Source organism: Hyaena hyaena, unplaced genomic scaffold, assembly GCF_003009895.1.
Source record: "Hyaena hyaena isolate Hyena2069 unplaced genomic scaffold, ASM300989v1 scaffold_117, whole genome shotgun sequence".
Taxonomy (NCBI): Eukaryota; Metazoa; Chordata; class Mammalia; order Carnivora; family Hyaenidae; genus Hyaena; species Hyaena hyaena.
In genome coordinates, this window is record NW_024080749.1 from 519,815 (window position 1) to 534,473 (window position 14,659).

The window sequence follows — 14,659 nt, forward strand, 5'->3', positions numbered from 1 at the left end:
GGAGTTGTCCAACTCGACAGTAACTAATACTTATAAAGAAAAGGTAGTGGGTGCTCCCAAGGATTAGGCAATTATTCAGAATCTAACCATTTAATGCTTCATAACTGAAACCCTTCAGCAAATTTTAGGGTCAAGGCTTGAACCCTAAACACAGCCTGCAAGGATCTGGCCTCTGGCGGCCATTTTTGCCTCATTCCACCCCAATCTCCTAATTCCCTGAGCTCCCACTATATTAGTTTTGAGTTTCTGCCACAGGACCTTTGCACATATGAGCTTCTTTGCCTGGACTCCCTCAGTTAACTAGATTCACTTTTAGACCTCCAGTCAAGGTCAGTTGTTCAGTGACTTTCCTGATCGCCAGTCTAAATCCTAGAACTTTCCTTCAGTCATTCTCAGTAGCGTTTCACTTTGCAATCGTACACCCAACTGTGTGGTTATTTTTGCTTAATGTTTGTCTCCGCCCATAATCTCTGTTCTCTGAGAGCAGAATCAATGCGCACCTGGGTTACCACGTGTATGCTCAGGGCCACAATGGTTCCTTTCATGTGGCAGGTACTCAGTCCATATCTGTTGGATAAATGATTACTGAAAGGTTTCCAGGACTAGCGTAGAGATCTGAGTACCCAAGCGAGGAGGCCAAATCCCTGTTCCCTTCTCCCCGCACCCCGAGTTTAGGACGCGGTGGAGGGGATACAGACCAGTAAACACAAGTATACCCTGCGAGCAAAGAAGCCACGGCCCGCACCTTCTTCCACCTGGTGGGCGATTCCGTGAACTAACACTTCCCCAGCCTCAGAGAGTTCGGAGGAAGGGGTGGGTTTAAGGGCGGATGCTGAAGGTGGTCGATCAGCTGAACAATGGGTCCCGGAGGGGATCCCGGGTCCTCCGCGAGGCTGCGGGAGCCCACGCTGCCGCGCTCGGACCGGCCGCCAGCCGACCCCTCCGGCCACCCCTAGTGCCCCAGGCGGCGCGCTCGCACCAGCGCCGCGGCGCGCCGGCCAATGCGCCCCGGGCGCGCCAGCTGTACCCGGGCCCGGGCGCGCGCGATTGGCAGCCCCCAGCCTCAGCCCTCGCGCCCCACCCCGCGACGAAGTTCTGCCCTCGCCCGTTCCGCGGCCGCAGCCAGTCCCCGCTCTCCGCCCTGGGGGTGTCCGGCGCGGGGCCCGGATCCGGCCGCACACTCCTCCCAGGCGCCGCGGAGCCACCAGGTTCGAAGCGCCCTCAGTCGGCGCAGTCCCCTCCCGGGCTGACCATGAAGGTCGAGTTTGCGCCGCTGAACATCCCGCTGGCGCGGCGGCTGCAGACGGCCGCGGTGCTGCAGTGGGTCCTGTCCTTCCTCCTGCTCGGTAAGGACCCCGCGCGTGCTCCTGGCCGCGCCAGACCCGGGCCAGACCCCGCAGTGCGGGGCGCGGGGGGTGGGGGGGGCTCCGTCTCCTCCCTCGCGGTCAGCCCTTGTCCAAGGACGTGCTTAGTTCCAGCCCTTCTTCCGCCTAAGCCAGAGCAAGCAGGTCAAAGAGGGAGTTCGAGCTAACTTGCGACTCTCCTTTTTGGCTTCTCTCCCCGTGTGAACCTCAGAGCGAACGACTGTTTGCCAACTATTTTAACCTGTGCTGCTTTTTTTTTTTTTTTTTTATTGAGGCCTATCTTACCTACCATAAAAGACACAGATGATAAGCATACAGCTTGATGAATTTTGGCAAATGGATATGCCCAGATGTAACCAGGACCCCATCAAGCCATGGAACATTCCACTGTAGCCCCTCAAAAGTTGCTAAACTCTTTTTTTTTGAATCGTCGATTCGTAAAAGGAAAACCAGTGCCCAACTATTTACAGTCTGATTCCTTCCTCTTCCCACCCTCGTGACAAACAGCCTGGTTAACTTTTCTGTGTGTAAGGTCATCCGGGTGCAGAAAGGTACCTTTCTACTAAACCGAGTGCATCAAACGTCAGCGTGATTTGGGTTGGGTTGGGTTGGGTTGGGTTGGGTTGGGTTGGGTGGCTTCTATATGTAAATAACTCGACCCAAGGGCATGTTCTAGCCAGTTCCCAAATTAATCCCGTCTGGAAGCTGGACGTGAGGCAGTCGCTAGAGAGAGCAGAGTGGCTTGCCTGAGCGCTTTTTCCCCCTGGATGTTTGTTCAGCAATTGGAGTAGGTGGGGGATGGTATAAGAGGAGAGAGGAATTATGGAGAACTTGCACTCTTCTGAAGGTTAACCTCATTTGTATGCTCTAACGGGCTGACAGATTGTACACTGATACACGCTATCAGTACGGCTGTACTGTACGGCTATCAGTAATAATAAACCCATTGCACTGTAGAGATTACACTTCTGAAATGGTTTCCCAGTTTTGAATGCCTAGATCAGTGGTTCTCGACCTTGGTTGTACATTAGAATCCCTGGAAGAGCTTGTAAAAAATACAAACGCCCGGGCTTTATCCCTAGAATGTCTTAATTCATTTGCTACAGAATGGAGCCCATGCATCAATATGTGTGTGTCTCCGTAAATGTGTAACTATGGGTGCACATATACACACACAGACTCTAGGGTACAGCTAGGGTTTCCTGAAAAAGGAACTTCAAAACGTTAACTCATTAAGTCCTCACAAACCAAACTGAGAAAGGGGTGGCAGCACGATACCCCATTCTGCACTGGACCATCAAGATAATAACAGACACATTAGGGAGTAGTATGTGCCAGGTCCTCTGCTAAGCACTGTACACTATTAACCATGCACTCTTCACAACGACCCTGCGAGGTAAGGACTGTTCATTCCTGCACAGACGGGAAATGAAGAGGTGAAGTAAGTTGATCAAGGTCACACACAGTGGGAGGCGGAGGAGCTGGATGCAAACCTAAGTATTTACCCAGAGTCCCTGCCTTCACCACTCGCTGCCCACGTGAATGGCTTGAACTTGGAGAGCGTCTTCCCTGCTGATCAACCAGCACACCTCTGGTGGCCCACTGCCCTTTTCCTGGATTTGTCATTGCTTGTGTTTGTGTATGTCATTGTTTGTGTATGTCTGCGGTGACTTGAGCGTGCCCATCCTTGTCCGCCAGCTCAGTGTGGGAGCCCTCAGCACGTGCTGGGCCCGTGGAAGGTACGAAATAAATACTTTTTGAATGACTGTCTCCACTCTGTCACCCACAGCGGAAGCTGTCCATCCCATGTGTCGCTAGTTGTAGTAACCCGTGTCGTTCTCACAGCAGCCCTGCGAGGTAGGCGCTACTCCCACACTCGTTTTACAGAGGAGGGAGCTCAGAGGTGAAGTTGCTCAAGGTCACGTAGCTCTAGGTAGGCGGTGGAGCCAAGGTGTTAAATAGGAGTGGACCAGTGAGTAGACATCACCTGTGATTCTGATTTTGAGTCAGGGTAGACTGACTTGCAGACCATTTAAATGCTTTCATTGCGTGCATTTGATGTTTGTGTTACTAGGAGCATATGACTTTCTGTTATATACTTTGATAATTTTATTTTGAAAATTTTCAAATGTACAAAAAATAAAAGTGCGTGAACTCTCATATTCCCATTACCTGGATTTAGACCTATTTTGACAATTTGCTGTATTCATTTTATCAGTTGTATTGCAAAGATATTTTAAAACAAATCACACTGGGATATTTTAATCTTAAATATTTTGTATGCATATAGAAAATTAAGTGTTTTACATAATCAGAGTATATATGTGGCATAATAATTGCTTAAAATCATTTAAACTAAATTCGTATTTTCTGAGTCAAAAAAACACTTCGATTGGTGATTTATTTGAACCAGGTTCCCAAACAAGACCTCTGTATTGCATTTGTTGTTGTTTTTTAATGTTTCTTTTAACGTTTATTTATTTTTGATAGAGTTCAAGCAGGGGAGGTGCAGAGACAGAGGGAGACAGAGAATCCGAAGCAGGCTCCAGGCTCCTAGCTGTCAGCACAGAGCCCCATGCGGGGCTCAAACCCATGAACTGCAAGACCATGACCTGAGCTGAGGTCAGATGCTTAACTGACTGAGCCACCTAGATGCCCCTGCACATATATATATCTTTTAGTTTAGAACAGTGTTTCCTATCTGTTTCCTTGTCAGCGAAGAACTACAGAAATCCGGTTATCTGTCGTGCAAGATGTCACCATGATTGCTTCTTTGTACTGCTAACTTGTTCCTCAATCTCCTATAATTTCTTCTATGGTGAGAGTTAGAGCTAAGGCTTGATTAGATTTAGATGAAAGCTTTGTGGCCAGGCCTCTTGCTTGCCAGGTACTGCTCTGTGCTTCACGTTACTCAGGATGCCCAGAATGTCTAGTTGTCCCATTAGTCGTGTCTACGAGTGATCAGTGGGTCCAAATAGGAAGTAGTCTGAGGGCTGGTAATTGACACGTGCAGATGAAAGTTCTCCATTGAGCATTGCCCTTCTACCTAGTGGTTTAAGTCTCCATTAATGATCTCGCTTGAATTGACTATTCTATTGAGAAGTGCAAAATGGTAGTATTTTTACTCTGTCATTTATTCTTCATAGCTAGAATTTGTGGAAAGAATAATTTCCCCCCATCATCTAGGGCCATTTGGCTATTCTACAATTCAGTTCTTACTGGAAAAGGTAGGCTAGGAGCTTATTTCTTTCCATTTAATTGTCAATTTTGAAGTAAGGAATTGATGTTGTAGCTACTTTCAGTGGTGACAAGAGAGGTTTTTTTTAAACATTTTATTTATTTTTGAGAAACAGAGCGCAAGTAGGGGAGGGGCAGAGAGAGAGGAAGACACAAAATCTGAAGCAGGCTCCAGGCGCTGAGCTGTTAGCACAGAGCCCAATTCGGGGCTCGAACCTGTGAACCCTGAGATCATGACCTGAGTCGAAGTCAGATACTTAACTGACTGAACCACCCAGGCACCCCTACAAGAGGGTTTTTATTAGCTATATATTTTAAGATCTCTAAATCAAAGTCTTGGAATGCATTTTCCTCTCCAGGAAATGACTTCAAGCTATTAGCCCTTGAAATATATTTTAAAAATTTCAAACTGTTTCCTTTAGTCATGAAATCAAACACCCTTTCCTTGAGATAAATGTTAAATACCTGTCATCCAGTCCAAAAAATGTTGTATTTGTTTTAGGTGTATGACATAATGATTTAATACATGTATACATTGCAAAATGATGACCACAGTAAGTTTAGTTAACATTGATCACCACACATCGTTACAAATAATTTTCCTTGTCATGAGAGCCATTAAGACTTACTCTCTTAGCAACTTTCAAGTACAATACAATATTGTTGATTCTAGTCACCAGGCTGTGCATTATATCCCCAGGATTTATTTATCTTCTAACTGGAAGTTTGTACCTTTTGACCCTCTTCGCTCATTTTGCCCACCCTCCACCCCCCTGCTTCTGGAAACTACCACTCTGTTCTCTGTATCCATGAATTAGGTTTTTGTTTTTGGTTTTTTTAAGATTCACACAGAAGTGAGATCATGTAGTATTGATCTTTCTCTGTCTCACTTATTCAACGTAGGGTAATGTCCTCAAAGTCCATCACAAATGGCAGTATTTCCTTCTTTTTTTAATTTTTAAAGTTTATTGATTTATTTTGAGAGAGAGAGAGAGAGAGTGAGCAGAGGAGGGGCAGAGAGAGAGGGGGACAGAAGATCTAAAGTGGACTCCATGACAGCAGCAGAGAACCGGATGTGGGGCTCGAACCCATGAACTGTGAGATCATGACCTGAGCTGAAGTTGGACACTTAACCGACTGAGCCACCCGGGCGCCCCTGATCTGTCTTGATGCCAGTACAATGCTTTGTGATTACTGTAGCTTTATTAATAATTTGTGGAATCAGATCTCATTAACTCTGAAACCCTGGTCATTTTTCCTAAGAGTTGTTTTGATTATCATAGATTCTTGGTGTTTTCATAAGCACTTGAGAATCAGCTTGTCAATTTACACACACACACACACACACACACACACACACACACACAGAATCTTCTGGGATTTTCATTGGGATTGATTTTTTAAAATTTTTTAATGTTTATTTATTTTTGAGAGGGAGAGACAGAGGAGGAGCAGGAGAGAGGCAGAGAGAGAGAGGGAGATACAGAATTCGAAGCAGGCTCCAGGCTCTGAGCTGTCAGCACAAAGCCTGACATGGGGCTCGAACCCACAGACTGTGGACTGTGAGTGAGATCATGACTTGAGCTGAAGTTGGACACTTAACTGACTGAGCCACCCAGGCACCCCTGGGATTGATTTTTGATTGAGATTAGTCTATAGGTTAATTTGCAGAGAATTGATATCTCAAAAATATTGAGTCTTCCACTGTGTGATTTTATTTCTATCAGAAGTTTTTAAACTTAAGAGCATATTTTTTGAATATTTATTTGTCTTGAGAGAAAGAGAGAGAGAGGGTGAGAGAACATGAATGGGGAAGGGACAGAGAGAGAAAGAGATTCCCAAGCAGGCTCCTTGCTGTCAGCGTGTAGCCTAAAATGGGGCTCAGTCCCACAAACTGCAAGATCATGACCTGAGCAGAAATCAAGAGTTGGACACTAAACCAACTGAGCCACCCAAGTGCCCCTAAACTCTAGAGCATATTTAAGATTCACTTGAGCATTTTTGTTAAAATACGGATTCCTCAGAGTTTGCACGAAGGGCCATTAACTTTGTTAAACTTTTTATTTTGAAATAATTCCAGAAATAATAGTTCTTGAAAATAAAAATTCTAGAAAGTTTCAAAAATTCCATTATTCCTTTATCCCATTCCCCAATGTTAACATTTTACCATGTTTTTTTCTTTCTCAGTCCCTATTTCTCTTTCTCCACAAACACACACACAGTTATTATTATTTTTTAACTCTTTAAGGATAAGCTACAGATATGGTTTCTCTTTGTCCTTTAGTCCTTTAGCGTACATTTTCTAAAACCAAGGACATTCTCTTACAGAACCACAGTACAATTATCTCAATGAGAAAAATTAACTGATGCAGTTCGGTGATCTAATCCATACATAGACCCTATTCACATTTCAGTAACTGACCCACCAATGTCCTTTATAGCAAAGGAACCCACATGTTGTATTTCGTTATGTCTCTCTTTTATTATCATTTTCAATTTGTAGCTATACAAAGCAGTTCTGTTTATTTTGTCCTTCAACTTGTAAACATTTCAGAAATATTAAGAACAAGGGACTAGTTGACCTGATCCTTGTAATTTATTTGCCTTCATTAGGTGAGGAAGTAGGTCCAATAATGAATTTACGTAAAAAATTTTTTTTGACTTTTATTCGGTTTTGAGAGACAGACACAGAGCGGGGGGTGAGGAGGGGGGGGCCGGGGGGTTGGAGGGAGAGTGGAGACAGAGAGAGAGGGAGACGCGGGATCCGAAGCAGGCTCCAGGCTCTGAGCTCTGGCCTGTCAGCAGAGAGCCCGACACGGAGCTTGAACTCACGGACCTTGAGATCATGACCCGAGCCAAAGTCAGCCACTTAACAGACTGAGACACCCAGGCGCCCCTGAAATTACTTTTAAACAAGAAAATTGCAGTTTCCTCTCCATAAAACTTTTTAAAACCATTGGGGAGCAGACCCACATTTGAGGAATACTGAGCTGCAAAATTCTGCAGAGGGGTCTGAGATTTGTCACTTAGCATCATCCTAAAAAACTCTGGGGGGAGGGGGTAAGTTCTCTTAAAATAAGAATTTTAAAAATCAGAAGAATGTTATGCTTCCCTTCTTATAATCAACAGATGGCTCTGATTGTGTTTTGAAATACAACGCCTCAGGAACAGGAAAAGAAAAGACTGTGCGTGCTGAACTCTGAATTCCGTTTTCTTTCTTCATCCTCTGTTCCGTGGTTAAAATAAGAATAGAAACAATTTCCATAGGGGAAAAATGAAAACAAGTAGGAAGGCTGCATATACAAATTAAATATTTTCAATTATTTCTTAATATTGGTCACTGTTTAATCCAAGTAAACAAAACCTCCATAGTTTTTGCAATGTTTTTTCTGATGTTGTTTGCTCATGGAAATTTAATAGAATCATGTTCAAGATGAGAGTATTGTTACTTAAGTAGATTTGTTCTGCAGGGTTTTTTAGTCTTTTTTTCTTTCTGGTGGAGCTGTTTTATTTCTTTTTTAAAAAATATAATCTTTTGGGGTGCCTGGGTGGCTCAGTTCGTTGAGGGTCCAGCTCTTGATTTCAGCTCAGGTCATGATCCCAGGGTCGTGGGATCGAGTCCCATGTCAGGCTCCCTGCTGAGCATGGACCCTGTTTGAGATTTTCTTTCTGACTCTCTCTCTCTGCTCTTCTCCCCTGCTCAACCGACTGAGCCACCCAGGCGCCCAACTTTTGATTATAAGGTAATTCAGATTAGTTATTAGAAAAATTGAAAAATGTTGGGGGCACCTGGGTGGCTCAGTCGGTTGAGCATCCGATTTCAGCTCAGATCATGATCTCATGGTTCGTGAGTTCGAGCCTTGCATGGGGCTCTGTGCTAATAGCTTAGAGCCTGGAGCCTGCTTTGGATCCTGGGTCTCCCCTCACTTTTTGTCCCTCCCCCACTCACATTCTGTCTCTTTCTCTCTCAAAAATAAACATTAAAAAGAATTTTTAAAAAATTGAAAAATGTCCAACTTTTCAAGAGCCTAGAAAAATCCCACTTTCTCATTCAGAGATCATCACTGTTAATATTTTGGCATAGTTTCTCTTGCTGTATACCTTTTTTTTTAAATTTATTTTTACTAAAGTAATATAAACATCTTGGATTGAACCCTGGAATATTGGTGTTTTCGAAGGTCCAAGCAGTTAAGTGGTGGTTAATAGCATTTGTTGAGTGTTTCCTATATACCATCACTATTCTTCAGGCTTTTTGTGTTATCTGTGTGTTTTGTTAACCAGTTATTTTTCCATGTTATAAATATTATTTTCTTGAATTTTGAAAAACTGATAAAGTTAAACTTAGAACATAAAGGAATTTATGTACGTCAGGTCTTTGAAGAAGTGCCTATTGGCAAAGCATGTTTTTAGGATTCCCTGACTTCTTAAATTCTGCTACCACTGTTGGATTATTTGCCCTGGATTAGACGTTGTTTGGTCTCCTTGTTCAGCACCATTTCACTGATGGCTGCAGTCAGGTGAGCACACTGGAGCCAGAAATTGAGGGGTGGGGGGTAGGGAGCAGCAGAGGAAGATCATTGCTAAATGCTGCAGAGAAGGCACGTGTCCAAGTCAGCACTGAAGGAGCCTCCCCCACCCCCCGTGGACACCTTGCCACAACTCCTTGCCAAAAGTCTTCAGCTCATGGAGAAAATGCAATTTCATCCCTGATTTTGCTAGAACATTTCTTTTCTATAAAGCTAAGGAAACCTGTAGGCAGCTTGGAAGCCATAAGTGGGCCATTGAATCAAGCATTCCCTCTTCATGGGAGAGGTTTGAAGGCAAGACTTTCTTGCAAATGTTGGGCTGGCTCTGTGAAGCTCATTCCCAGCCAGGCAGCAGTGCTTATTAACCTGCTAGTATCAGTTATCTGTGTACTTCATAACTTTATCCCATCTTTTCATTTTAGAAATTTTCAAACCTAGGGGTGCCTGGGTGGCTCCATCAGTTAAGCGTCTGGCTTAGGTCATGATCTCGCGGTTTGTGGGTTCGAGCCCCGCATTGGGCTCTGTGCTGATAAGCTAGCTCAGAGCCTGGAGCCTGTCTTCGGATTCTGTGTCTCCCTCTCTGTCCCTCTTCTGCTCACGCTCTCTCTCTGTCTCTCTCTCTCTCTCTCTCTCTCTCAAAAATAAATAAAACATTTAAAAAAATTTAAAAATTCAAACCTAAAGAAGTACTGAAAGAATAGTTCAGTGAGCATTTTTTAAATCTTGATTCACCAGCCCTTAGCAATTTTCCACATATGCGTGCACTGTCTGTCTCTCCTTCTCTCCGTATCTCCCTCCTTCTCTCCTTCCCTCTCCATACTTTGTTATTATTGCTGCTGTTGAAGCATTTGAAAGTAAGAAATTAAGTTGTAGATATCCTTGCGCTTCATCCTAAATACTGTAGAATGTGTCTCCTGAAAACAAGGATTTTCTACATAATCACAATTCAGTTATCATACCCAAGAAATGTGTCAGCTATACAATAATCTTATGTAACATAGGGCTCATATTCAAATTTCCTTAATTGCCTTCAAATTTGCCATTTAAAATTTTTTTAAATTATTTTTTTCATATTTTATTTTTGAGAGAGCGTAAGTGGGAGAAGCGGCAGAGAGAGGGGGACAGAATTCAAAGCGGGTTCTGCGCTGACAGCAGAGAATGTGATGTGGGGATTGAACTCATGAACTGCAAAATCGTGATTTGAGCCGAAGTCAGACACTCAACTGACTGAGCCACCAAGGTGCCCCTTCAAATTTCCTTTTAAAGCTAGACTACCTCCTGTGCCTTTTATTTGTAAAATTTTATAACACTGATATTTTCCAAATAGCCACTGCTAATTATCTTCTAGAATGTCCCAAAGTCTGGAATTGCCTAATTTTGTTGTTCTTATTGGAGTCAGGTTCAGTATTTTTGGCAAAATGCTAATTTTACTAGGCATAATACCCTCTAGTTTCATCCACATTGTTGCAAATGGCAAGATTTCATTCTTTTTGATTGCCGAGTAATACCCCATTGTATGTATGTATTATATATCCCACACCTTTGTTATCCACTCATCGATGGACATCTGGGCTCTTTCCATACTTTGGCTATTGTTAATATCACTGCTATAAACATTGGGGTGCATGTGCCCCTTTGAAACAGCACACCTGTATCCCTTGGGTAAATGCCTAGTAGTGCAATTGCTGGGTCGTAGGGTAGTTCTATTTTTAATTTTTTGAGGAACCTCCATCCTGTTTTCCAGAGTGGCTGCACCAGTTTGCATTCCCACCAGCAGTGCAAAAGAGTTCCTCTTTCTCCGCAACCTCGCCAACATCTGTTGTTGTCTGAGTTGTTAATTTTAGCCATTGAATGATGAATGTTGAACAGATGAATGGATAAACAAATGATATGGCCCTATATATGGGAATATTGTTTAGTCCTAAAAAGGGATGAAGTCCTGATACATTCTTCAAGGTGGACGAACCTCAAAAACTTGATGTTAACTGAAAACCTACAGACGGTTACATATTGGACCCTTCCATTTTTATGAAACATCTGGAGTAGGTAAATCCATAGAAATAGAATGCAGAGTGGTGGTTGCCAGGGACAGAGGAGAAGGAAATGGTGCATAACTGCCTACTGGGTTCAGGGTTTTATTTTCGGGTGATCTAAGTATTTTGCAATTAGATGGAAGTGGTAGTTGCATAACATCGTGAATGTGCTAAGTGCCACTGGATGGATTTCTTTAAAATGGTTGACTTATAATAATGTGAATTTCACCTCAATAAAAGAAAAAGTGAAGGGGAGGCAGCTTCTTAATGATGCAGAGAAAGTAGAATCTATGGGAATGAAATCAGTTTAGAGTTTGAATGACAGAGGCTGGCTTGTGGTTTTTCATCCAACATGCACCCTAGTCAAAGCAACTGAAGTTCAGGCTTCCCTTGCAATTTGGAATGTGGATCAAGACAGTTTTAAGAGGTATCATCCTAGTTTGGAGAACTGCACCATGTGTCCGAGTAGATCTTTGTATCTTTTCTCTTTGACCTCCAATTCAGAAGACTCATTTACCTCGGAATGCATAATGAGATAAAAATAGAAAATAGAGGTGATCCGGTCACCTAGTTTTTTAGTGTTTTCTTCTTTTGATCCCATTTAGGATCATGGGATTTAAAAAGCTATTTTGGTGCTGTTTATGATATGAAATGTTAAAGAATGTATGCCATGTGTGGAGTGGGGGGTTTAAATTAGGACAACTCCTTTGGACAGTAAGGTATCAAAGTGTATCACGTGACATTGCCTTTCTTGCTCAGTGATGCAGTGTTTTACTAACTGTCCTATGGAAGTCAATTAAAATGTGGGGGAATGTTATGCAAGATTATGTTTATAGAGAAAATTTGTTTAAAGCCCACATGTTCAAAAAGGAAGAATGGTTGACGTGGTATTGACATTCACTGGAATATTAATCAGTTCTCAAAAATATTTATGGAGGTTTTAAGACCAACTTGATGTTATAAAACAGCTAACATAGGAGAATCATAAGAGATAAAATACAGAAATTTTAAAAATGTGATCAGCCACATTTAGGAGATAGAACCTGTTCATAGGAACACAAAAGACCACAAGGAAAAATTTTAACAGTACTTTTTGTGGAGTGACAGGAATATGGGCAATATTTTCTCTGCTTTTACTTCTTGCGTTCTCCAAATGTGAAATAATAAACACAGTTACCATAATGATGGCTGCCATTGTCAAGTGCTTGATTCGTGCAAGGCCCGGTGGCACCTCTGCTGCGTTTCCCCCACAGTTGGTGGAGGCAAGTGCTATTATTAGCCCATCTCACAGGCAAAGGAATTAAGGCTCTTAAGTAAGAGAACTTCGCCTCATGTTCCGCATCGAGTCGGTTGCAGATTCCAACATAAGCAGTCAGATTCCAAATCCAGGTCTTAACCACCCTACATGCAGAACATCTAGTGGCTGTCAAAGAGATACACAGTATGTTTTCGATTAGTGCGTATGTGGTTGGGTTAGTGAAACACTGAATTAGTAGCTGGGGGACTTTAGTTCTAGATCTGCTCTTGACTCCCTCTCTGGTTCAAAGTAAGTTAGTATGCTTTTGGTCTCAGTTTCTCCATCATCATACTAAGGAAAATGGAACCTCCCATTTGTCTGATATTTTATGTTTACAAGCCTGCTTATGCGTTTTTAATAAGGACTTGGCAAGTTATGGTGCCGTTGCCATTAGCTAAGAATCATTTGGTTTTATTAAAAGAAAAGAAAAGTGTGTGGGTTTAAGAATTAGGCAGATCCAGGGGCGTCTGGGTGGCTCAGTCGGTTGAGCGTCCAGCTTCAGCTCAGGTCATGGTCTTGCACTCTGTGAGTTCGAGCCCTGTGTCGGGCTCCATACTGACAGCTCAGAGCCTGGAGGTTTGGATTCTGTGTCTCCCTCTCTCTCTGCCCCTCCCCTGCTCACATTCTATCTCTGTCTCTCAAAAATAAACATTAAAACAATTTTTTTTTAAAGAATTAAGCAGATCCAGGTTCAAATCCTTTGGACCCTCAAAATCCCTGAGCCTCAGTTTCCACCGCTGCAAAATGGGTACAGTAATATGTACCTTGAGGGTTGTGAGGAGGAGAAAATGACCTTGCCTGTGGGAGATGGTCACCCCTTCCCTGCTCCATCTTAAATGTTCTCTCCCTTCCCTGCTCCACCTTAGCTCACCCGATCTAGCTTAGAGCACAGAGTAATGAGAGCTACCTAAGTTTTCTTGTACATTTTTTGCACATTTTAGTAAAGAGAAGATTAACCAACAGTGGTAAATTGTCAGCACTCAGACCTGGGTAGAGGCAAGCAGGTGAAGCAAGATGAAATGATCCTGGGAGGAAGGAGAGCAGAGGACACCCTTAGGCTGTGCCTCTGGCGTCATGGAAAATTCTCCAGCTGTTCCAAAATGCGACAGAACACCCCACAGAGGGTTGGAGGACACACACTTCCTTAACCTTTCATGCACCTTTTTGTAAACAGACTTTACCCTGGAGAAAGCAGGTCGGTCCTCTTCCTGGAATCTATTCTGTTTTTAGCTTAAATCTATGCTGGGATATGAATGAATTTATATATCTCCAGAAATACAAATATTCTGTTTTTAGCAAAAAAAAAAAAAAAAAATGATATTGAGGTGCCTGGGTGGCTCAGTTAGTTAAGCATCCGACTTAGGCTCAGGTCATGATCTCATGGTTCGTGGGTTCGAGCCCCGCGTCGGGCTCTGTGCTGACTGCCAGCTCAGAGCCTGGAGCCTGTTTCGGTCTGTGACTCCCTCTCTCTCTGACCCTCCCCTGCTCACACTGTCTCCCTCTCTCTGTCAGAAATAAATAAAACATTAAACAAAATTTTAAAAAGATTGTGTCTATAAAACTATCATAGGTCAAGGTACTATTAATCAGATCTGATGATGGATCGTTTGGGAACAAAACTGTAACAAAGCTGATGGAGAGGATTCGAGAGTTTGGGTGACTGAAGTCAGCTCTATGACAAACAGGATAGCACATGGCAGAAGCGAGGGAGGCAAGGGCACCTCTTAAAGTAATAGCAGTTGCTGGCATTTATTGTGTCAAGCTTTATGACTTGATGCTCCTCTCCCTTTCTCATTAATCTAGTTCTCTCCCTATAAATATTTTTAGTATGATAGCACACACATGAAAAGAAACTGTCTTAGTTTAATGTGTTACTTTCAGGCAAATATTCTTTTTTTTTTTTTCAATATTTTTATTTATTTCTAGGAGAGAGAGAGAGACAGCGTGAGCAGGGGAGGGTCAGAGAGAGAAGGAGTCACAGACTGAAACAGGCTCCAGGCTCTGAGCTGGCAGTCAGCACAGAGCCCGACCCAGGGCTCGAACCCACGAACCGCGAGATCATGACCTAAGCGAAAGTCGGACGCTTAACCGACTAAGCCACCCAGGCGCCCCTCAGGCAAACATTCTTGTCACTACTACCTAGGTCGAGTTTTGTCCGTTCTTGCTTCACATATTGTGAAGCTGTGTCATGAGGTGTGTAAA

At 43.2% G+C, this 14,659-nt stretch overlaps 1 protein-coding gene across 2 annotated transcripts in view; it reads left to right on the forward strand.

Annotated features, from left to right (window-relative positions):
• Positions 1-823: 823 nt before the first annotated feature.
• Positions 824-14,659, forward strand: part of MOGAT1 (monoacylglycerol O-acyltransferase 1) — a 44,858-nt gene continuing 31,022 nt past the window's right edge. For both annotated transcript variants that reach the window (XM_039236830.1, XM_039236831.1), the window contains exon 1: positions 824-1,346. In XM_039236830.1, the coding sequence (XP_039092761.1) occupies positions 830-1,346 (517 nt within the window). In that variant the 5' untranslated portion in view covers positions 824-829. The remainder of the gene's footprint in view (positions 1,347-14,659) is intronic.